At 47.6% G+C, this 25,614-nt stretch overlaps 1 protein-coding gene across 2 annotated transcripts in view; it reads left to right on the top strand.

The window, feature by feature from the left end:
- LOC140395293 (disintegrin and metalloproteinase domain-containing protein 10) overlaps positions 1–25,614 on the top strand; it is a 209,515-nt gene that overhangs the window by 163,721 nt on the left and 20,180 nt on the right. For both annotated transcript variants that reach the window (XM_072482880.1, XM_072482879.1), the window contains 4 exons: positions 14,016–14,196; positions 15,196–15,322; positions 20,418–20,601; positions 23,462–23,561. In XM_072482880.1, coding sequence (XP_072338981.1) covers positions 14,016–14,196; positions 15,196–15,322; positions 20,418–20,601; positions 23,462–23,561 — 592 coding nt within the window. The remainder of the gene's footprint in view (positions 1–14,015; positions 14,197–15,195; positions 15,323–20,417; positions 20,602–23,461; positions 23,562–25,614) is intronic.

Here is a 25,614-nt window from a genome sequence, read left to right as displayed (position 1 = left end):
CCCTGATGGGATCTACCCCAGAATACTGAAGGAGGCTGGAGAGGAAATTGCTGAGGCCTTGACAGAAATCTTTGGATCCTCACTGTCTTCAGGTGATGTCCCGGAGGACTGGAGAATAGCCAATGTTGTTCCTCTGTTTAAGAAGGGTAGCAAGGATAATCCAGGGAACTACAGGCCGGTGAGCCTTACTTCAGTGGTAGGGAAATTACTGGACAGAATTCTTCGTGACAGGATCTACTCCCATTTGGAAGCAAATGGACGTATTAGTGAGAGGCAGCATGGTTTTGTGAAGGGGAGGTCGTGTCTCACTAACTTGAGTTTTTCGAGGAGGTCACTAAGATGATTGACGCAGGTAGGGCAGTGGATGTTGTCTATATGGACTTCAGTAAGGCCTTTGACAAGGTCCCTCATGGTAGACTAGTACAAAAGGTGAAGTCACACAGGATCAGGGGTGAGCTGGCAAGGTGGATACCGAACTGGCTAGGTCATAGAAGGCAGAGAGTAGCAATGGAAGGATGCTTTTCTAATTGTAGGGCTGTGACCAGTGGTGTTCCACAGGGATCAGTGCTGGGACCTTTGCTGTTTGTAGTATATATAAATGATTTGGAAGAAAATGTAACTGGTCTGATTAGTAAGTTTGCAGACGACACAAAGGTTGGTGGAATTGCGGATAGCGATCAGGACTGTCAGAGGATACAGCAGGATTTAGATTGTTTGGAGACTTGGGCGGAGAGATGGCAGATGGAGTTTAATCCGGACAAATGTGAGGTCATGCATTTTGGAAGGTCTAATGCAGGTAGGGAATATACAGTGAATGGTAGAACCCTCAAGAGTATTGAAAGTCAGAGAGATCTAGGAGTACAGGTCCACAGGTCACTGAAAGGGGCAACACAGGTGGAGAAGGTAGTCAAGAAGGCATACGGCATGCTTGCCTTCATTGGCCGGGGCATTGAGTATAAGAATTGGCAAGTCATGTTGCAGCTGTATAGAACCTTAGTTAGGCCACACTTGGAGTATAGTGTTCAATTCTGGTCGCCACACTACCAGAAGGCTTTAGAGAGGGTGCAGAAGAGATTTACCAGAATGTTACCTGGTATGGAGGGCATTAGCTATGAGGAGCGGTTGAATAAACCCGGTTTGTTCTCACTGGAACGAAGGAGGTTGAGGGGCAACCTGATAGAGGTCTACAAAATTATGAGGGGCATAGACAGAGTGGATAGTCAGAGGCTTTTCCCCAGGGTAGAGAGGTCAATTACTAGGGGGCATAGGTTTAAGGTGAGAGGGGCAAGGTTTAGTGTAGATGTACGAGGCAAGTTTTTTACGCAGAGGGTAGTGGGTGCCTGGAACTCGCTACCGGAGGAGGTGGTGGAAGCAGGGACGATAGTGACATTTAAGGGGCATCTTGACAAATATATGAATAGAATGGGAATAGAGGAATACAGACCCAGGAAGTATAGAAGATTGTAGTTTAGTCGGGCAGCATGGTCGGCACGGGCTTGGAGGGCCGAAGGGCCTGTTCCTGTGCTGTACATTCTTTGCTCTTTGTTTGACTGATGGGGAGTGACTGATAGGGGGTGACTGATGGGAAGGGGTCTGATGGGGGGGTCTGTTGTGTTTAGATACAGCGATCCTTTTACTTTGGCCTTTTAGTATTTTCATAGCAGCTAGCCTTACCTGCTGATTTACTCTTAAGTTATCTCTCTGCCCCTTTCTATCAGTGTCTGTTTATAATTTAACACAGTAGCACCTTTCTCTCTTGCCTTGTCTCTACTCTTTCTTTAGACCACATATTTTTTTCATAGAATAGAATTTCGACAGTGCAGAAGGAGGGCATTTGGCACATTGAGTCTGCACCGACCTTTCGAAAGACCATTCACCCGTCCACCCCACCCTATCCCTGTAACCCCATAACCTAACTTGCACATCCCTGGACACTAAGGGGCAATTTATCATAGCCAATCCACCGAACCCACACATCTTTGGACTGTGGGAGGAAACCGGAGTACCCGGAGGAAACCCATGCGGACAAGGGGAGAACGTGCAGACTCCACACAGTCACCAAAGGCCAGAATTGAACCTGGGTCCCTGGCGCTGTGAGGCAGCAGTGCTAACCACTGTGCCACCGTGCCGCCCTAATCTTCTCAAATTGGATTCCTTGTCTCCACTATTCAGTTTAAAACTCTCTCTACTTCCCTAGTTATGTGACTCACTGGAACATCGGCCCCAGCAGGGTTCAGATGTAGATCCCAACGGTACAGATCCTCTTTCCCCAGTACTGGTACCAGCGTCCCCTGAACTGGAACCTGCTTCTCCCACACCAGCCTTTGAGCCACGCGTTCAGTTCCCTAATCTTAGTTGTTCAATGCCAATTTGCAAGTGGCTCAGGTAATAATCCAGGTGATAGATAACCTTTGAGGTTCTGCTTCTTATTTTGTTGCCTAGCTCCTCATCGTGCCTATGTTGTTAGTATCTACATGGACCATGACAACTGGATTAACTCCCTCCCATTGCAAGTTCTTCTTCAGCCCGGAACAGATGTCCTGAACCCTGGCACTGGGCAGGCAACCCAGCCGCCTGGTCTCTCAGTCTTTGCTGCAGAGAATGGTGTCAATCTCCCTCACTATACTGCCCCCCCCCCCCACTACCACTACATTGTCACGTGCTGTTATATTTCAATGTGCCACAAAGAGAAAAGGGGCGGGATTCTCCGGCCCGCTGCACCCGTTTTCTGGTGCGGCGCGCCCTCACCGGCAGCGGGATCCTCTGTCTCAGCAGCTGTCCAAGGGCACCCCCACGCCGTCGGGAAATCTGCGGGCGTGAGTGCGCTGCCGGTGAAGGGGAGGATCCCGCTGACGGAGAATTCAGCCTAAGGTATGGAGGTGCCACACTCTTGGCTTTCTTCCAACCACGATGCAAGGTTTATTAGGGGTGTAGCTCATACAGAACTAAGATGGAGAATTAACGTCCGCACTAACACTCTGCTGACATCACTACAGATCATGTGACATTCCACCAGCAGGGATGTATTACTTAAATACATAACACCCCTCCCCCTTTACTTCTTTAGTACAAATTACAACTTTTCTTAATGTTTAAATACAGACCCAATTGTATATTAGAGACATTACTTTGCACCTGTATCTTTTTACATATATTCAACTGAATGAGACAGTCTCTCAGGTGGACATCTATTCCTTTTGGGTTGTTCTGGAACTTGGCTGCTCAAGACCTTTGGATTGTCTTCTTTCCCTTCTGTTAGTCGTGCTTCCTGTGTCCATTTCCATTGGTGTTGAAGATTCCTCAGAAACAGAATCTGAATTTGTCTCTGTGTTTAGTCTCTGTTCAGAAGTATCACTGCTTAGATTGTCTGATGGAAATATTTCCTGGGAAGTTTCAGCGATTTCACTTTGAGAAGCTAGCAGTTGGTCAGTATGACTCTCCAAACTCTCTCATCATCCGTCTGTACAATGTATGATATTGGGCCTGTTTTTGCTAGGATAACTGCGGATACTTTTCTCATTTCTAGTACAGCTTCTTGCAAGCACTCGTTCTCCCTGAGTGAATACTCGCTATTAGAGTTTTGTTCCTTCCGAACAATCTGTGCTTGTTGTTGTGGTTTGACAATCTCTGAAGTAACAAAAGGTCAAACTTTGTTCATAGCTTTCTTTTGAAAAGCAGCATTGCTGGTGTACTCTGTGTCGTTGCATGTGCGATGTTTCATGGAACTTGGAACATTACAGCGCTGTACAGGCCGTTCGGCCCTCGATGTTGCGCCGACCTGTGAAACCACTCTAAAGCCCATCTACACTATTCCCTTATCATCCATACGTCTATCCAATGACCATTTGAATGCCCTTAATGTTGGCGAGTCCACTCCTGTTGCAGGCAGGGCATTCCACGCCCTTACTACTCTCTGAGTAAAGAACCTACCTCTGACATCTGTCTTATATCTATCTCCCCTCAATTTAAAGCTATCTCCCCTCAATTTAAAGCTATCACCCCTCGTGCTAGACATCACCATCCGAGGAAAAAGGCTCTCACTGTCCACCCTATCCAATCCTCTGATCATCTTGTATGCCTCAATTAAGTCACCTTTTAACCTTCTTCTCTCTAACAAAAACAGCCTCAAGTCCCTCGGCCTTTCCTCATAAGATCTTCCCTCCATACCAGGCAACATTCTGGTAAATCTCCTCTGTACCCTTTCCAATGCTTCCACATCCTTCCTAAAATGCGGCAAGCAGAATTGCACGCAATACTCCAAATGCGGCCGCACCAGAGTTTTGTACAGCTGCAACATGAACTCATGGCTCTGAAACTCAATCCCTCTACCAATAAAAGCTAACACACCATACGCCTTCTTAACAACCCTCTCAACCTGGGTGGCAACTTTCAGGGATCTATGTACATGGATCTCTCTGCTCATCGACACTGCCAAGAATCTTACCATTAGCCCAGTACTCTGTCTTCCTGTTATTCCTTCCAAAATGAATCACCTCACACTTTTCTGCATTAAACTCCATTTGCCACCTATCAGCCAATCACTGCAGCTTATCTATATCCCTCTGTAACTTGTAACATCCTTCCGCACTGTCCACAACTCCACCGACTTTAGTGTCATCTGCAAATTTACTCACCCATCCTTCTACGCCCTCCTCCAGGTCATTTATAAAAATGACAAACAGCAGTGGCCCCAAACCAGATCCTTGCGGTACACCACTAGTAACTGGACTCCAGTCTGAACATTTCCCATCAACCACCGCCCTTTGTCTTCTTCCAGCTAGCCAATTTCTGATCCAAACTGCTAAATCACCCTGAATCCCATGCCTCCGTATTTTCTGCAGTAGCCTACCGTGGGGAACCTTATCAAACGCTTTACTGAAATCCATATACACCACATCAACTGCTTTACCCTCATCCACCTGTTTGGTCACCTTCTCAAAGAACTCAATAAGGTTTGTGAGGCACGACCTACCCTTCACAAAACCGTGTTGACTATCTCTAATCAAATTATTCCTTTCCAGATGATTATACATCCTATCTCTTAAACCTTTCCAATATTTTGCCAACAACAGAAGTAAGGCTCACTGGTCTATAGTTACCGGGGTTCTCTCTACTCCCCTTCTTGAACAAGGGGACAACATTTGCTATCCTCCAGTCTCCTGGCACTATTCCTGTAGACAAAGATGACTTAAATATCAAAGCCAAAGGCTCAGCAATCTCCTTCCTAGCTTCCCAGAGAATCCTAGGATAAATCCCATCCGGCCCAGGGGACTTATCTATTTTCACACTTTCCAGAATTGCTAACACCTCCTCCTTATGAACCTCAAGCCCTTCTAGTCTAGTAGCCTGAATCTCAGTATTCTCCTCGACAACATTGTCTTTGTCCTGATGAAAAATATTCATTTAGTACCTCTCCTGTCTCCTCAGACTCCAAGCACAGCTTCCCACTACTGTCCTTGACTGGCCCTACTCTTACCCTAGTCATTCGTTTATTCCTGACATATCTATAGAAAGCTTTAGGGTTATCCTTGATCCTACCCGCCAAAGACTTCTCATGTCCCCTCCTGGCTCTTCTTAGCTCTCTCTCTAGGTCCTTCCTAGCTAACTTCTAACTCTCGAGCGCCCTAACTGAACCTTCATGTCTCATCTTTACATTATCCTCCTCCTTCCTCTTGAGAAGTGTTTCGACTGCTTTAGTAAACCACGGTTCCCTTGCTCGACCACTTCCTCCCTGCCTGACAGGTACATACTTATCAAGGACCTGCAGTAGCTGTTCCTTTAACAAGCTCCACATTACCATTGTGCCCATCCCCTGCAGTTTTCCTCTCCATCCGATGCATCCTAATTCATGCCTCATCCCATCATAATTGCCTTTCCCCCAGATATAACTCTTGCCCTGCGGTATATACCTATCCCTTTCCATCACTAAAGTAAATGTAATCGAATGGTGGTCACTATCACCAAAGTGCTCATCTACCTCCAAATCTAACACCTGTCCTGGTTCATTACCCAGTACCAAATCCAATATGGCCTCGCCTCTCGTTGGCCTATCTACATACTGTGTCAGGAAACCCTCCTGCACACATTGGACAAAAACGGACCCATCTAAAGTACTCAAACTATAGCGTTTCCAGTCAATATTTGGAAAGCTAAAGTCCCCCATAACAACTACCCTGTTGCTTTCGCTCCTATCCAGAATCATCTTTGCAATCCTTTCCTCTACATCTCTGGAACTTTTCGGAGGCCTATAGAAAACCCCTAACAGGGTGACCTCTCCTTTCCTGTTTCTAACCTCAGCCCATACTACCTCAGTAGGCGAGTCCTCATCTAACGTCTTTTCTGCCACCGTAATACTGTCCTTGACTAACAATGCCACCCCTCCCCCTCTTTTATCACCTTCCCTGAGCTTACTGAAATATCTAAACCCCGGCACCTGCAACAACCATTCCTGTCCGTGCTCTATCCATGTCTCCGAAATGGCCACAACATCGAAGTCCCAGGTACCAACCCATGCCGCAAGTTCACCCACCTTATTCCGGATGCTCCTGGCATTGAAGAAGACACACTTTAGACCACTTTCCTGCCTGCCGGTACACTCCTGCAACTTTGAAACCTTACTCATGACCTCACTACTCTCAACCTCCTGTATGCTGGAGCTACAATTCAGGTTCCCAAGCCCAGTATGACATCAAGAAGTCATTCCCTCATCTTGACAATGTATCTTGATTCTTTGATGCCTTAATTGAATGTTTAAGTGACTGTATGAATCGCTCGGCAATCCATTTGTGGAAGGATGGTACGGAGCTGACTTTATGTGCTGTATACCATTTCCCTTTAAATAGTCTTCAAACTCCTTGGAAGTGAATTGAGTTCCATTGTCACTTACTCCTGCTCCGGTCTACTAAATCTTGCAAATATGAAATCCAACTTCTCAATAGTTTGTTCTGTCATCATGGATTTCATGATCACTCCTCCGGCCATTTAGAATGTGCATTTACAATCACTAGGAACACGTGTCCTTCCACTGGACCAGTGTAGCCTATGTGTATTCTCTGCCATGGCTGTGCTGGCCGTTCCCCCGGATGTAAGGGTTGCATGGTGGGGTATTTCTTAGTTTTGTTCAGGACTGACATTGCCTAACTTTCTCTTCGATTTGAGCATCTAATCTTGGCCACCACAAATACCAGCGTCGTTTGGCGGTCTCCATCGTGTGGATCTTCACTCCAGCTCCTATCTGTGAAGCCTCTTTTGCTTCTAGCTTCATTCACATGGCAATTTCTACAGATGATTTAAGAGTTAAGTCACTTGCAGTAAGCCACTTCCGCTGAATAGCTTTGTTGCGGAGTCCACATACTGGCCTATCATGAACAATGTTGTTTAGTGTTTCACCATACTCGCAGTCTTTTGCTAACTTTCTTATGGTCGCTACGAATTGTAAGATGTTTTCACCTTCTTCCTAAATACGTGGAATGGTGGTGGAACGAAGACCTCTCTTCAATTATAGGTGGTCTTGTTGAGAAATGCCCTTCTGGAATCTTCATCAATTAGATGTAGGTCTTATCTCCTGGCTTTGCTGGAGCAAGTTTTGTTGTAGCATAAATGTTTTAGCCCTACTGAGCTGAGAAATGTTGCAACCTTTAGGTCCTCCAGTGTTTGATTAGTAACGAGATAAAGTGGAAATCTCTTTACATGAGTTCCAAGTCTCACTGTCTTCATCAATTACATCCATGGTGCCACCTTTGCCACCATTCCGGATACCTGCTTCCTTGGTCGATACTTCTTTCAACCTTCCCCCCTTCCATTTCTTTTCTATGTAGGAAGCAAAAGGCCTAGTCCAGAAGACAAAATATATATTTTTACTTTTACCAGACTGTGGTTGTCCTTATTTGGGTTGAAGCTTGCATAGAATCAGAAAGAATTTTAAATCCCCGTTCCCGAAGCCCATTTCACGTTGTTATGTATGAAATCCCTGCAGCCTGGAGCCAACCAACTTCCCACGGCAGCCGTGATTCTGAAACTGTTGTCCTGTTAGCTCACGGTTGTGCTTTGTTTTTTCAAACCTTCTGCATTGGCAGCTTTTCTTTCGATTGACGTTTGAGCCCAGCCTCAAGGATCTTCTCCTCCACTCGCGTCGTGTTTTAGTGCCTCACCAGTTTTCACTTGCCTCAATCCTCATCGGCAGTTTTCTCTTTTAGTTTTTTTCTCAATGTACGGAGATGCCATACAATTGGGTTTCTTCCAAAAACGATGCAAGGTTTATTCAGGAGAGATTGCTGGTGAATCCTGGGAGCCGTGAGACTCCGACCTTGACCGTAAATGAGTTTTAAGACTAATTAAAATATGCTGATCTGGATGATGCCCAGCGAAGGCGTGTACTAGATCATATCGGGCACCGCAGATCGGGAGCATCGATTCGACACCCAGCGTGAACCCCATTAAGGAACTCTCCCACTGTTCCTGGCAGCACGGTAGCACAAGTGGATAGCACTGTGACTTCACAGCGCCAGGGTCCCAGGTTCAATTTCCCGCTGGGTCACTGTCTGTGCGGAGTCTGCACGTTCTCCCTGTGTCTGCGTGGGGTTCCTCTGGGTGCTCCGGTTTCCTCCCACAGTCTAAAGACGTGCGGGTTAAGTGGATTGGCCATGATAAATTGCCCTTAGTGTCCAAAAAGGTTAAGAGGGGTTTTAGGGTTACGGGGATAGGGTGGAAGTGAGGGCTTAAGTGGGTCGGTGCAGACTCGATGGGCCGAATGGCCTCCTTCTGCACTGTATGTTCTATGTTCTATCTATGTTCTATGTTCACTGGGAATAGAGGGATTGGTGCCAGTGCAATGCAGTCGGAGAATGATGCCCACTGTCCCTTAAAGGGTTAATGCAAGAACTCTAGTTGCTGCTGGACCTGGAAAAGACAGTATTTTACAAGAAAAGGTAACTAAGCAGTTAACTAAGAAAGCTCTTGACCCTGGCGGATTGTTCACTAAAGGGTCATATGGTGCTTTACGGCTTGGGGAACAACCATGCTTTGGAAAAATGTGCTTTGAAAGCTGGTTTGTTTTCGAGGAGCAAGCAGGAAGGAGCAACTGCTTGGGTAAAGAAGAAGACAGCTCCTGACGCTGCAGACTCAGATCCACAGCAAAATGTAAATAGAAGTTGCTCTAAAGTCACTCGACATCCTGAAATTGACTGATTGCAAGATTTCCTTGAAGTTGGCCTGAAAATTGGTGCAAGAGTTTCACAGAACATTGACTCTTAATGCATGTGTTTTCTGAGATGAGTAGTTCAAGCACATATTTGGTCCCACAGTTCACTGGAAACATCATTTAACACCTGTGGAGTCGAGGAACTAGTGACAAATGGTGCATCCCTCCCATCTCGGTCGTAACATATTTGATTATTGTAACCATTCGTAACCAGTAGCCATTGGCACATCACCTAACAATTTGTTGGACTTCCCTTGGAACTGTTCTCAGTGCATTCTGAGTTTTCTTCCTTGACTTTCTCTTGTATTAATGAGAGTCGACTGCTTGGTTTCAATGATAGGTTCCATCACTGTGATGTTGGCTTCAAACCAGGCACTCCTTTTCCCATTCTTGCTTCCCAATGGAGTGCGGGATTGTAGATTGTGGGCAGAATTCTCCATCTGTTGGTGGCAGCGGGATTCTCCTGTCCTGCCACAGCGAATGGGAGATTAGGCTGAGCTCCAAATTCTCCGTACTCACTCTCAGCGGTAGCGGAACGGACTCGCAACCGAGAATCCCAGGCAGTCTCTCAAAGTATGTCCGAAGTATGCAAGTAATTTGTGTCCACAGTCAGACATCACAGGCACTTTGTCTGGATAGTTACAGTTTTGGAATCTCTCATTTTTGAAGTGAGATGAGGTGAGCTTTTGAAAGCAGTGACCAAATAGTGTTTCCTGAAAATATTCCTGAAAGTCTTTTGAAACAAGGAGAGAGATTCTCTCCAGGAGGCCTGGAGATGTGAGTCAAAAGTATGAAAGTCATAATAGTCCAGGATAAAAAGGTTTAAAAACAATATCACTGGGAAATCACTTTAAAACCAGACTTTCAGCCACAAAATATATAATGTGAAGCAAATGTCAAAATCTGTGCGTAAATTTGAAGACTTCACACAAAATCATAGAATACTACAGCACGGAAAGAGGCAATTTGGTCCATCATTCCTATGTCAGTTGCTTCAAAATCCACCTTGTGCCGTTCCCTTGCCCCATTTCCCCTCTCTCCTTCAAACATTTAGCTGTAGCTAATAGTAGCAGAGATGTGGAGGAACAGATTGGGAAACAGATTTTGGAAAGGTGCAGAAGTCACAGGGTAGTAGTCATGGGTGACTTTAACTTCCCAAATATTGAGTGGAAACTCTTTAGATCAAATAGTTTGGATGGGGTGGTGTTTGTGCAATGTGTCCAGGAAGCTTTTCTAACACAGTATGTAGATTGTCCGACCAGAGGAGGGGCAATATTGGATTTAGTACTTGGTAATGAACCAGGGCAAGTGATAGATTTGTTAGTGGGGGAGCATTTTGGAGATAGTGACCACAATTCTGTGACTTTCACTTTAGTAATGGAGAGGGATAGGTGCGTGCAACAGGGCAAGGTTTACAATTGGGGGAAGGGTAAATACGATGTTGTCAGACAAGAATTGAAGTGCATAAGTTGGGAACATAGGCTGTCAGGGAAGGACACAAGTGAAATGTGGAACTTGTTCAAGGAACAGGTACTACGTGTCCTTGATATGTATGTCCCTGTCAGGCAGGGAAGAGATGGTCGAGTGAGGGAACCATGGTTGACAAGAGAGGTTGAATGTCTTGTTAAGAGGAAAAAGGAGACTTATGTAAGGCTGAGGAAACAAGGTTCAGACAGGGCATTGGAGGGATACAAGATAGCCAGGAGGGAACTGAAGAAAGGGATTAGGAGAGCTAAGAGAGGGCATGAACAATCTTTGGTGGGTAGGATCAAGGAAAACCCCAAGGCCTTTTACACATATGTGAGAAATATGAGAATGACTAGAGCGAGGGTAGGTCCGATCAAGGACAGTAGCGGGAGATTGTCTATTGAGTCTGAAGAGATAGGAGAGGTCTTGAACGAGTACTTTTCTTCTGTATTTACAAATGAGAGGGGCGATATTGTTGGAGAGGACAGTGTGAAACAGACTGGTAAGCTCGAGGAAATACTTGTTAGGAAGGAAGATGTGTTGGGCATTTTGAAAAACTTGAGGATAGACAAGTCCCCCGGGCCTGACGGGATATATCCAAGGATTCTATGGGAAGCAAGAGATGAAATTGCAGAGCCGTTGGCAATGATCTTTTCGTCCTCACTGTCAACAGGGGTGGTACCAGGGGATTGGAGAGTGGCGAATGTCGTGCCCCTGTTCAAAAAAGGGGCTAGGGATAACCCTGGGAATTACAGGCCAGTTAGTCTTACTTCGGTGGTAGGCAAAGTAATGGAAAGGGTACTGAAGGATAGGATTTCTGAGCATCTGGAAAGACACTGCTTGATTAGGGATAGTCAGCACGGATTTGTGAGGGGTAGGTCTTGCCTTACAAATGTTATTGAATTCTTTGAGGAGGTGACCAAGCATGTGGATGAAGGTAAAGCAGTGGATGTAGTGTACATGGATTTTAGTAAGGCATTTGATAAGGTTCCCCATGGTAGGCTTCTGCAGAAAGTAAGGAGGCATGGGATAGTGGGAAATTTGGCCAGTTGGATAACGAACTGGCTAACCGATAGAAGTCAGAGAGTGGTGGTGGATGGCAAATATTCAGCCTGGATCCCAGTTACCAGTGGGATCAGGGATCAGTTCTGGGTCCTCTGCTGTTTGTGATTTTCATTAATGACTTGGATGAGGGAGTTGAAGGGTGGGTCAGTAAATTTGCAGATGATACGAAGATTGGTGGAGTTGTGGATAGTAAGGAGGGCTGTTGTCGGCTGCAAAGAGACATAGATAGGATGCAGAGCTGGGCTGAGAAGTGGCAGATGGAGTTTAACCCTGAAAAGTGTGAGGTTGTCCATTTTGGAAGGACAAATATGAATGCGGAATACAGGGTTAACGGTAGCGTTCTTGGCAATGTGGAGGAGCAGAGAGATCTTGGGGTCTATGTTCATACATCTTTGAAAGTTGCCACTCAAGTGGATAGAGCTGTGAAGAAGGCCTATGGTGTGCTCGCGTTCATTAACAGAGGGATTGAATTTAAGAGCCGTGAGGTGATGATGCAGCTGTACAAAACTTTGGTAAGGCCACATTTGGAGTACTGTGTACAGTTCTGGTCACCTCATTTTAGGAAGGATGTGGAAGCTTTGGAAAAGGTGCAAAGAAGATTTACCAGGATGTTACCTGGAATGGAGAGTAGGTCTTACGAGGAAAGGTTGAGGGTGCTAGGCCTTTTCTCATTAGAACGGAGAAGGATGAGGGGCGACTTGATAGAGGTTTATAAGATGATCAGGGGAATATATAGAGTAGACAGTCAGAGACTTTTTCCCCGGGTGGAACAAACCATTACAAGGGGACATAAATTTAAGGTGAAAGGTGGAAGATATAGGAGGGATATCAGAGGTAGGATCTTTACCCAGAGAGTAGTGGGGGTATGGAATGCACTGTCTGTGGAAGTAGTTGAGTCGGAAGCATTAGGGACCTTCAAGCAGCTATTGGATAGGTACATGGATTACAGTAAAATGATATAGTGTAGATTTATTTGTTCTTAAGGGCAGCACGGTAGCATTGTGGATAGCACAATTGCTTCACAGCTCCAGGGTCCCAGGTTCGATTCCGGCTTGGGTCACTGTCTGTGCGGAGTCTGCACGTCCTCCCCGTGTCTGCGTGGGTTTCCTCCGGGTGCTCCGGTTTCCTCCCACAGTCCAAAGATGTGCAGGGTAGGTGGATTGGCCATGATAAATTGCCCTTAGTGTCCAAAATTGCCCTTGGTGTTGGGTGGAGGTGTTGAGTTTGGGTGGGGTGCTCTTTCCAAGAGCCGGTGCAGACTCAGGGGGCCGAATGGCCTCCTTCTGCACTGTAAATTCAATGATAATCTATGATTAATCTAGGACAAAGGTTCGGCACAACATCGTGGGCCGAAGGGCCTGTTCTGTGCTGTATTTTCTATGTTCTGTTGAAGTTAACACGACAACCCCATCAAGCAGCTCATTCCAAATCCTAGTCACTTGTTTTGCAAAAAGGGTTTTCCTCATATCACCTCTTTTTCTTATGCCTATCACCTGTGTCCTCTAGTTATTGACCCTGCAACCACTGGGAGCAGTTTACATAGGATAGACGTCAGAGAAACAGGTCTTTCAGCCTAATCAGGTGTCAAGGGGTATGGTGAGAGCACAGGAGTTTGGCATTGAGAAGGGGGTCAGCCTTGATCATGTTGAATGGTGGAGCTGGCTTGAAGGGCCGAATGTCCAATTCCTACTCCTGTTTCTATGTTTCCATTCCATGCTAATATTTATGCTCCATTCCACCCTCCTTCCACCTTCGCCATTGTAACTTTCTATTCTCTGTTCCTTCATGTGCTTGTGTAGCTTTCCCTGAACTACATCTATACTGACCAAACTCATAGAACATAGAACATAAAACATACAGTGCAGAAGGAGGCCATTTGGCCCACCAAGTCTGCACCGACCCACTTAAGCCCTCACTTCCACCCTATCCCTGTAACCCAATAACCCCTCCTAACCTTTTTTGGTCACTAAGGGCAATTTATCATGGCCAATCCACCTAACCTGCATGTCTTTGGACTATGGGAGCAAACCGGAGCACCCGGAGGAAACCCACGCAGACACGGGAAGAACGTGCAGACTCTGCACAGGCAGTGACCCAGCAGGGAATCGAACCTGGAACCCTGGCGCTGTGAAGCCACAGTGCTAATCACTTGTGCTACCGTGCTGCCCACTTCTCATGCTTTCAAACACCAGGCTTCTGGTGAGGAGATCTCTCTCCCAACCGTGGCCTTTGGAGGTTTCATTTCAGCATCGGAAAAGTAAACTAATTCTTGTATTTTGCTAAGCACGACAAGACTGAGCAATGCATCCCGTTGGAATCTTCAAGTCTGACGAGGAATAATGGAAACTTCCTGATGTACCCGTCCGCCTCAGATGGAAAGGGGTATAATAATGACAAGCTGTCTCCGTGCTCAATCAAGTACATCAGCAAGATCCTGCTGGCAAAGAAGGACAAGTGTTTCCAAGGTAAGAGGAGAGCGTTGTTGTTGATGGGGTTCGGACTGAAGAACGAGACACTGCTGTCCAGATCCTGCACATTTTTCACTCTTCCCTTTGTCAAAGAATACTGAAAAGACTGAATTTCCACAGCTCTTCATCGGCTCTCTGACCTCACTGAGGGAGCTGAGGAGTAAATGAGCTGAGTCACAAAGCCATGACCAAGATTTCCCCCAAAGATTTGTAATTGTGTGATATTTCACCGGATAGAATTGTCGCTGTTTCCAGGGGAAGATGGTGATGTAATAGTGATGTCGCTGGAATAGTAATCAGGGTCCAGGTTAGCTCAGTTGGCTGGATGGCTGGTTTGTGATGCGGAGCAGGGCCAACGCCACAAATTCAATTCCGGTACCAGCTGAGGCCCCGCCTCCTCAACCTTGCCCCTCGCCCGAGCTGTGGTAATCCTCGGGTTAAATCCCCACCAGTCAGCTCTCCCCCTCAAAGCTATGGCCCTCAGGGACTATGGTGACTTCCAATCCAGGGACCCAGGATCTGGGTCACGAGTTCAAATCTAGAATTGAAATTGAATCAATAAACCTGGAATTGAAAGCTAGTCAATGAAACTATCATCGACCATTGTAAAAATCCATCTAGATGTGGTTGATTCATAACTGCCTTCTGAAGCGGCCCAAACAAGCCACAAGAGCAATTCGGGTTGGGCAACAAATACTGGCCATGCCAGCAACATTCCCATCCCAGGAAAGAATAAGGAAAGGGGAAGTTGGGATTCTGGTATTGCACTAATTCAGAGACTCAATCATTCAACACGAATTATGTAGGGAGGGGAGTGGGTTTGATGGGGAGGGAGTGGGAGGTGCAGCAAGGGAATTTGTGTGCGAGTGAAGGTGGGTGAGGGAGGGTGTAGTGACTTGCCCAGTGCGTTGAAGGGCAATGAGACGCACCAATCTCTGGACAGTTTTAATGATGTAACCGGTGATGGTCTGGACTTGTTTCTCCTCTGTCTTACAGAGAGTGGCCAGCCAATCTGTGGGAATCAGCTGGTGGAGGAGGGAGAGGAGTGTGACGTTGGATACAATAATGCTGACCCTTGTTGCAATGAATTATCCTGTAAGCTGAAGCCAGGGAAAGAATGCAGGTAAGAAGCTGAACCTTGCAGAGCCATCACAGTGGACTGGGTCAGCTTTGGCTACAGGTATCGTCAAACCACTTTCTAACTTACAACCTTACAGTGCAGGAATTTAATTTGACATTTGGATTGGACATGTTAAAGGGAGAATTTTAACCCTTTGAGCCAGGTGGAAACTGGGAAGGAGTTCCAGACACCATAGTTAACACTTAATCATCCAGCTGATTCATGAGTACATATAAACCAAGATTTGATAAAACACACGCCCTACCCAAAATGACTGAAACAGCCGACAGGGTAAAATATCTTTTCCCTTGGTTAAACAAGCTGGGGTAAGAAGACCTGGTGATATGGGAATTATTCATGGAATTTGGGATTGTTTCTCAGTCCCAGAGCAAGGTTGGGTTGCTGCTGTCCAGTGGTTTCACCAATCCGAAACTCGGAAATTCCTCCTTCGACCCCTTTTTCCTGGTGATGTGATCTGGACAGCCTCAAGGATGAATCTGCCTCTGGATGCAATACAGGAGAAATGAAAATCCAGATGTGGCTAACTGTGTTTCTGATTAATAAATTTAAAAATGAGCGTCAGGCTTAATATGATTTCAGTACTCTGAACATGTCACGTGCATTGGACGTTAACCCTTCTGTGTGCTTGTCGGTGCAGCAATGTGGTAATATGGGTCTGGATTCTCCGGCTCCCCCAGCCACATGTTTCCGGGCGGCGTGCTGTTCGCTGGTGGCGGGATTCTCTATTGAAGCCTCTCCACATTGCCAGGAAATCCGCAGGTGGGGATGAGCTGTTGGCGGGAAAAGAGAATCCCAATGGCTGGTGAATTGTGCCATGGTGTTAGCTGGTACAGCTGCCAGGGCGAGCATTGTTCTGTGACAGCCTGTGTGCCACCTATTGGCAACTGACAACATGGTTAGCTCTTGTTGTCCAACGCTGTGCAAGTGAATCTTAGAATGTGCCACTTCATCCAAACCAACCTTTAGCATCTCGTGACTCACTGTGAGCTCAGGATCATTGACTCTTGGTCATATTAAACCTCCCTCACAGCAGGAGACAGCTTTCCACCCACTGCTATTGCCTCTTCCTTGCCTGTAATCAATGATTTGTCCTCTGTTCCCTCCGAGGATGGATGGAGCAGGACTGGGGTCTGCTTCAGGTGGTCTAGGCTTGTTGGTGCACTGGGTAAGTTGAAGACAAGGATGTTTCTTCTACAAATGCCAGTTCAAAATATTCAAATCCCAGTGGAGTTCCGTTTTAAGGTATACAAGACCAGTTTGGGCAGGTTTTACTGGTACCTCCATTTCCAATTTCCTTGATTTTTCTCTGGGAATGTCGCTGTGTTATCATGGTGCTGTATAACTGCTCCTTATTTCTGATGACATCGAGAAACATGACTTCTGTAAAACACTGCTCATTACCGTCAGCAACATCCCCTTCGTAAAGATGGATCGGGGGATCTGGCACAGTTAAATTATTAGAAAATAAAATCCTGAGGGATGTATACAGGAAGGATGTGGAGAGGATGTTTCCTCTTGTCAGAGAATCTAGAACCAGGGTGCCTTTTTAAAAATAAGGAGTCGGCCATTTAAAATGGGATGAGGAGAATTTTCTTTATCTCAGAGGGCTGTGAGCCTCTGCAAGTCTCTTCCTCAAAAGGCAGTGAATATTTTTAAGGCAGTGCTGGATAGATTCTTGATTTACAAGGGGGTGAAAGGTTACCGTGGGTTGGCAGGAATGTAGGGTTAAGGTTACAATCAGATTATTGAATGGCGGAGCAGGCTCGAGGGGCCGAATGGCCTGCTCCTGTTCCTAATTCATATGTTTGCACATTCGCAAAATCGTCAGTGGGTCAGGCCTCCCTGGTGGGGCTGACCTCTGCCCTTCAGAAGGCTGTGTTAAACTTCTAACAGTCAGTTGGTGAAGGAGGAGATGAGAGTAAATTTTTACTCAGTTTTGCATTTATTCACGGTGTGACATTGCAAGTGTATCATTTCTAAGTCCACAACACATGAACAGTGTTAATAAGTGAGCTATCAAATAAACTGATAATCAAATGGTCATCCTAGATAGAATCATAGAATTGACCGTGCAGAAGGAGGCCATTTGGCCCATCGAGCCTGCATTGGCCCTTGGAAATAGCTCCGTACTCAAGCCCACACCTCCACCCTATCCCTATAACCTAACACCCCCACCCAAGCTTTTTGGACACTAAGGGCAATTTAGCATGGCCAATCCACCTAACCTGCACATCTTTGCACTGTGGGAGGAAACCGGCGCACCCGAAGGAAGTTCATGCAGACACGGGGAGAAAGTGCTCTAAAAGGAAACTGTAACAAAAACAACACTTGAAAGAAAACTTATCAAAGTCAAACTAAAATATTGTTTTGGAGTCTCCAGCTACCGCTAGTGACAATGGTCACAGAAGGCCCCAAGTGTACCAGTGAACACTACTTACTTCCACTCCAGGACACCTGGGTATGAACCTGGCCATGGAAGAGAGTCACATTGTTGGGTTCAGTGACCTCCTCAAACTGCCCACTGGCCTAGATCTGTTGTCCACCTTGACCTGGCCCAGGAGCAGGTCAAAAAAGAGATCCTCTGATCTACCTGACCCCCACCACCCCATCTCCTCCCTCCCCACCCCCAGCCAAACTGGGTGGCCAAAGATCGGGAGCATGGGGCGGGAGTGTAACCAAAACCTGGTATTGATATCAGGGGTACAACCTCGAACATTCAACATAAACATGAAAGACGGATTCTCTTAGGCCACAGGAAATGTAGATGGTCTGAAAGTCCATGAACCTATTAATCTTGCATTGCTCAGGACTACTGCATGCAACACCCGCTATGACAAATTTCTAAATGTCTCTTTACATCTGTACAAGTAATCACCCAATTTTAACGTCAGTTTATACAATCAATAGCTTAGTCCATCTTTTTATTGCATGTCTAGCTGGATCCCTGTGAGACTCTAGGCATGGGGAACTCCAGGGTAGGGAATCTCTGTCTTCAGTCCTGGCTCCTTCTGCTTGCTTGGGGTGGACGAGTGCCTCACCACTTGAGCAAGTACGTAGGAAACTCCCAGACAGTCAGGAGTCAGTCTCCTTCGATACCAGGAAGTACAATAGGGAAGTTGTGGAATTTTGGTCTCTATATGTTTAGAGGAATTTCAAAGCCCCATCGCAGGATGCCACACTCTGCAGTGTCATTGCCAGGAGATCCTGACTGAAGATTGATTCTCCTCCTGAAGGGAGGCAAATTCCGAGAAAAGCTGTTCCCAATGTACCTCCCGCAGAATAGTTTGAGTGACCTTGTGAGATATCACTCACCCACTGTCTCACTCCGAGATGGCAAGGACAGCAGTGAGGAAGAAACATGTTATTACACCAGACAGTGAGAGGAGTCTGCCTCTTGTGAGGGGAAAGAACAAATTTGCATTTATATAGCACCTTTCACAACCTCGGGATATCTCAGATGCTTTACAACCAAATGCTTGTTCTGAAATGTAAGTATAGTGACCATAGTCCCAGATGACCGTAGGCTGCTTTCCTCTTTGAGGAGGAGAGCTGATTGGTGGTGATTTAACCTGAGGATCACCGCACCTCAGGCAAGGGTTGGTCCTTCATGAATACCCTCAGCTGGTACAGGAATTGACCCCCTGCTGTTGGCCTTGCTCTGGATCATAAACCAGCTGCCCAGCCGACTGAGCTAAACCGGTCCCCTCTGAAATGTAGCCCCTGTTGAAATGAAGGAAATCCAGCAGTTAAATTTCACACAGGAAGGTCATACCTAGAACGATGTGATGGTGACCAGATAATCTCTTTTAATGATATCGGGTGAAGGAGAATTCTCTCTTTTATTTGAATGGTACTGTGGGATCTTTCACATCCATCTGAGGGAGCTTCACCAACTCAGGCATGCGCACAGGATGGGAACTGGCCATGGCCGAAAGGATACAGAGAGGTGGCCCAAGTCAAGAGATCAGCTGGCACCCAGAGCTCCGAGTCCTGGGTGCTGTCAAAAGAGGCATGGACACCCTCAATGTGAATCAGGACAAGGAGGAAATTCTAGCTGACGATTGATACAAATGCCGACACCAGCTGTGGGCAAGAGTTTTTCAGTTCTTATGGGGTAGGGATTATCATAGAATTTACAGTGCAGAAGGAGGCCATTCAGCCCATCGAGTCTGCACCGGCTCTTGGAAAGAGCACCCTACCCAAGATCAACACCGCCACCCTATCCCCATAACCCAGTAACCCCACCCAACACTAAGGGCAATTTTGGACACTAAGGGCAATTTATCATGGCCAATCCCCCTAACCCTCACATCTTTGGACTGTGGGAGGAAACCGGAGCACCCGGAGGAAACCCACGCACACACGGGGAGGATGTGCAGACTCCGCACAGACAGTGACCCAAGCCAGAATCGAACCTGGGACCCTGGAGCTGTGAAGCAATTGTGCTATCCACAAGGCTACCGTGCTGCCCCCGGGATGATTCACTACCCCGTGGAGTTTGCAGAATACGAACTCCCCCAATAAGGAGGCAGGAGACACTTAACAAGGTTCACTTGACGTTGTATAAGTAGAGTCGGCACCGACTGGAGAAGACACAGTAGGAAACTGCTGGAGCTATATCTAATAGTTAAAATGTTTAATAAAGTAAGTTTCATCTTCTCTACAAATTTGGTATGGACTCTTCGTTGCCCCTGACAAACATCACCATGATGGCAAGTGGTTTCAGAAACTACATTCCCATCATCCCTCAGAGCTTTGACAAAGGGTCATCTGGACTCGGTTCAATATTCTATCTGAAAAACTGCACCTTTGGCGATGCGGCACTTGTTCAGTACTGCACTGGACTTTAACCATTGATTAGGTGCTCAAATCTTGGGATTGGGACTTGATCTGTCGACCTTCTGACTGAGAGGAAAGAGGAGCAGCCACCAAGCCACAACTAACACTCCCTGTGTGCACTAACCAGAGCTATGAACAGTGTAATAAATACTGTGGATGACATTCAGATACCTATATAAGCTGGGAGTAAATGGTGTGATCCCACTGAATTGTGTGTATTGTTCTATTATTTTCCCAGCCCGACTCAGGGACCCTGCTGTAACTCTCAGTGTGAGTTGGTACCTTCAGGTCAGTCCTGTAGAAATGAGACAGAATGCGCCCTTGAGGGTTATTGTGACGGATTGGCCACCATCTGTCCTGATTCCCTTCCCAAAGCAAAGTACACCCTCTGTAACCAGAAGATGCGCCTGTGTTTGAATGGGGTGAGTTAGCATTTCTTGCTTCATTCTTAGTTCATTCTCACTGCAGTAGCCTGTAGCACAATGAGGGCATCTCACAGGCTCTGTGCCTTTTGTTTCTCACAAATGCCATCAGTTCTCCATTCAATCTGCAAGTGCAAGTGCATGTACATGTGCAAGTGAAGGTTAAAGCAACAGGAAGGTTTTCTCTGCTGATTGCCTACTCATTCCTGTAGACTCCGAGTCAAACAGCACAGAAGGAAGCCATTTGATCCCTCTTGCCCATGCCAGCTCTTTGACAGAACTGTTCAATTAGGAGCTCTACCAGTTATCCAATTCCTGATTCAGTCTTATTCCATCACTCCACCACACTGTTCCCCATCATAACAACTCACTGCCTAAAAAAATGTCCCAATTTCTCCTTGCATTTTTTTTGCCATTTATCTTAAATCTCTGTCCTTTGGTTACCAACACCCCTGCCACTGGAAACAATCTCTCGCAGTTAACTTTCTTAAATCTCATCACGTTCTTGTACACAATTTTCCAAACTGCTGTATGGTCAAATGGTGACTTCCTCAGGTACCTGTGGATGACCCTCAGGGACATGGAAATTGATGGCTGTCATTTTCTTGACTGCAGCAAGGCAGTCATTGGTGATTGGATTCCATCCCCTGTGGCCTTTCATTCAGGATGTGATATGGGTCCCTGAACTCCTTCCTCAGCAGCCTGAGATAGGCACTGTTCCTTCACTGGTGGTACCTCCTGGGGTATTCAAGTCTCCAATAAATCCTCCTACTTTTCCCTTGCTTCTAGATGATGTAAGACAGAAAGAATAAAGGTTTTGAATGCAGAGTGACAGTGGCAGATGTACTGTGCCCTACGCAAAACAAAGCCAATTAACTTTTCTTTTCAATCTTGGGAAGTCACTGGGTGGGCCAACATTTATTATCTATCCCTAATTGCCCTGGTGAGCGGCCTTCCTGAGCTGCTGCAGTCCCTGTGGTGTAGGTACACCCACTGTGCTGATAGGGAGGGCGTTCATGGATTTTGACCCAGCGACAGTTAAGGAAAAGCAATATTTCTATTAAATATTAGCATTTGGTATTAAGTTTGAGCTTTAACACTGAATGATCAATTCTAATTAATTCCATTAACACAGGATGAACAATATCAAACTGCAACTACTACTTTATTCCCTGGTCACCCATCACAAGAACATTACAAAAGCATCACAAGAGTCTGCATGTTCTCCCCATGTCTGCGTGGGTTTCCTCCAGGTGCTCCGGTTTCCTCCCACAAGTCCAAAGACGTGCTGTTAGGTGAATTGGACACTCTGAATTCTCCCTCTGTGTACCCGATCAATGTCAGAGTGGGAGAATGGCGAAGAAATTCCCGGTCACTGGCATGACTCCTGGCTGACTGGCGGCACTGGACACAGTCCGCGGCCGCCATGACGGGTTCCCGGCTGCTCAGACCACAAGTCAACCGCCCGGTCGTGAACTCGGCCATCGGGGGTGGAACATCAGGGGAGGGCCTTCAGATGACGTGGCAACGCCGTTCCAATGGCGCGTGGCGCACAACGCGGTGATGGCATTTTGGAGGGGGCGGGGACCCGAAAACCGACATCAAACCGGCGCTGCCCCCGATTTGGGCATTGCGAGGGATTCCGCCGCCTGTTTGGGCACACTGAGGGTGAATTCAGAATGTCCAAATTACCTAACAGCACGTCTTTCGGGAGGAAACTCACGCAGACACGGGGAGAATGTGCAGACTCCGCACAGACAGTGACCCAAGCCGGGAATTGAACCTAGGACCCTGGCACTATGAAGTAACAGTGCTAACCACTGTGCTACCGTGAAAGTCCGCCATTGCTGATTGTTCAGGAAAATAAAAGCTGATGTAATCCAGCGCTCCATGAATTTTAAGAAAGATTGTTTGCAATGTGACTGTGCAGAGCTGGGTACCAGCTTCCTGGTTATTCATGGAAAAGGTCAATGGGTTACAACAGCAACCTGTGTTTCTATAACACCTTTACCCTAACGAAACATTCCAAGGCTTTTCAATGCAAAATCTGACACTGAGCCACATGAGATATGAAAACAGAGTGACTAAGAACTTGGTTAATGCAGCGAGTCTTAAAAGAAGGGTGGAGAGTCAGAGAAAGTTAGGGATGGTAGGTGGTGCAAAGGTGGTAAAGGCAGATACACTCATTGCATTTAGAAATTCTAGGATATACATTTGATAAGTTGTAACCTCCAGGGCGACAGACCAATAGCTGGATAGTGGGGTTCAATTGGACAGTTCCAATTTCTATGACTTGATTAACAGAAGAAATTTGCCAATAGGTTAATGATTTCTACTAGTTGCCAATATTATGAGAGGTGACCTTATTGAGACATATAGGATTCTCAGGGGGCTTGACAGAGTAGATACTGAGGAGATGTTTTCTTTTGTGGGAGAGTCTATGACCAGAGTAAAGGGTTGTCCGTTTCAGACAGAGATGAGGAGGAATGTCTTCTCTGAGGGTAGTGAATCTGTGGAATTCTTCACCGCAGAGAGCTGTAGAGGCTGGGTTGTTCCATACGTTCAATGCTGAGATGGACAGATTTTTAATCAGTAAGGGAATCAAGGGGTTATGGGGGTAAGGTGAGCAGTGAAGTTGAGGATTATATCAGATCAGTCATTATCTCATTGAATGGTGGAGCAAATTCGATGGGCTGAATAACCTACTTCTACTCCTATGTCTTATGGTCGAATGCATAAAGTCTCCAATTGCGACTGTGGAATACTTGGCCGATCGCAATGTTTGATGAACTGGATTGAATAATCTGCAAACTAATTTCTGCTGCATCTTGCATTTAATTCCTGCTTTGTGTTTGTCCAGAAATGCTCGGAGTCCCTGTGTGCAAAGCACAACCTGGAGCAGTGCACGCCTGACAGTCAGTCCATCAAAGAGGAATGTCATCTCTGGTGCCAGACGCCAGGTAGGGAAAATCCTGGAGGAAGAAGGGGAGGAAATGAGGGGGGGGAATGGGAAGTGCTTGGAGAGGAAAAGATGGGGAAGTGGGAGAGATGGGGAGGAGAAGAAACAGGGGAGAGGAAGCATTGGAGGGAAGGCAAGTGATGAGGAGGGAATGTGACAGAGAGGAAAGAATGGGGGAGAGGGAGGGCTAGGGAAGGGATGGGGGAGGGTCGTGGTGGGGAGGGGGAGGGGTGGGGAGGGTAGTGATGGGGAGGGGAAGTGAGGGGAGGGATAGGGAGGTTCATAGAATCATAGAATCATAGAAGTTTACAGCATGGAAACAGGCCCTTCGGCCCAACCAGTCCATGCCGCCCAGTTTTTTACCATTAAGCTAGTCCCAGTTGCCCGCACTTGGCCCATAACCCTCTATACCCATCTTACCCATGTAACCATCTAAATGCTTTTTGAAAGACACAATTGTACCCGCTTCTACTACTACCTCTGGCAGCCCCATTCCAGACACTCACTACCCTCTGAGTGAAGAAATTGCCCCTCTGGGCCCTTCTGAATCTCTCCCCTCTCACCTTAAACCTATGCCCTCTAGTTTTAGACTCCCCTACCTTTGGGAAAAGATGTTGACTATCTACCTTATCTATGCCCCTCATTATTTTATAGACCTCTATAAGATCACCCCTAAGCCTCCTACGCTCCAGGGAAAAAAGTCCCAGTCTATCCAGCCTCTCCTTATAACTCAAACCATCAAGTCCCGGCAACATCCTAGTAAATCTTTTCTGCACTCTTTCTAGTTTAATAATATCCTTTCTATAATAGGGTGACCAGAAACTGCACACAGTATTCCAAGTGTGGCCGTACCAATGTCTTGTACAACTTCAACAAGACGTCCCAACTCCTATATTCAATAGGAGTTGTGATGGGGGGGGAGGGTAGTGATGGGGAGGGGAGGGGGAGGGTTGGGGAGGGGGAGGGATGGGGAGGGTTGGGGAGGGTTGGGGAGGGGGGGAGGATGGGGAGGGTAGTGATGGGGAGGGGAGGGTTGGGGAGGGGGAGGGAGGGGAGGGTTGGGGAGGGTAGTGATGGGGAGGGGGAGGGATGGGGAGGGGGAGGATAGTGATGGGGAGGGGGAGGGATGGGGAGGGGGAGGTTTGGGGAGGGATGGGGAGGGGGAGGGATGGGGAGGGTAGTGATGGGGAGGGGGGAGGGGATGGGGAGGGGGAGGTTTGGGGAGGGATGGGGAGGGGGGAGGGTTGGGGAGGGGGAGGGATGGAGAGGGGGAGGGATGGGGAGGGGGAGGGTTGGGGAGGGGGAGGGTTGGGGAGGGGGGGGATGGAGAGGGGGGAGGGAGGGGGAGGGTTTGGCAGGGGGAGGCATGGGGAGGGGGAGGGTAGTGATGGGGAGGGGGGAGGGATGGGGAGGGGGAGGTTTGGGGAGGGATGGGGAGGGGGAGGGATGGGGAGGGGGAGGGTTGGGGAGGGAAGGGGAGGGATGGGGAGGGGGAGGGATGGGGGAGGGGGAGGGTTGGGGAGGGATGGGGAGGGGGGAGGGATGGGGAGGGGGAGGGCAGTGATGGGGAGGGGGAGGGATGGGGAGGGGGAGGTTTGGGGAGGGATGGGGAGGGGGAGGGATGGGGAGGGGGAGGGATGGGGAGGGGGATGGTTGGGCAGGGGGAGGGATGGGGAGTGGGAGGGATGGGGAGGGGGAGTAATGGGGGAGGGATGGGGAGGGGGAGGTTTGGGAGGGATGGGGAGGGGGAGGGATGGGGAGGGATGGGGAAGGGGAGGGTTGGGGAGGGAGGGGGAGCAATGGGGAGGGGGAGGTATGGGGATGGGGAGGGTTGGGGAGGGATGGGGGAGGGGGAGGGATAGGGAGGGGCAGGGTTGGGGAGGGATGGGAGGGGGGAGGGATGGGGAGGGTAGTGATGGGGAGGGGGAGGGATGGGGAGGAGGTGGGATGGGGAGGGGGAGTTTTGGGGAGGGATGGGGAGGGGGAGGGGGAGGGATGGGGAGGGGGAGGGAGGGGGAGGGTTTGGGAGTGGTAGGGTTGGGGAGGGGGGAGGG

This window comes from Scyliorhinus torazame, chromosome 18, assembly GCF_047496885.1.
Source record: "Scyliorhinus torazame isolate Kashiwa2021f chromosome 18, sScyTor2.1, whole genome shotgun sequence".
Taxonomy (NCBI): Eukaryota; Metazoa; Chordata; class Chondrichthyes; order Carcharhiniformes; family Scyliorhinidae; genus Scyliorhinus; species Scyliorhinus torazame.
The sequence above is the reverse complement of the archived record's forward strand: the minus strand, read 5'-3'. Positions and strand labels throughout refer to the sequence as shown.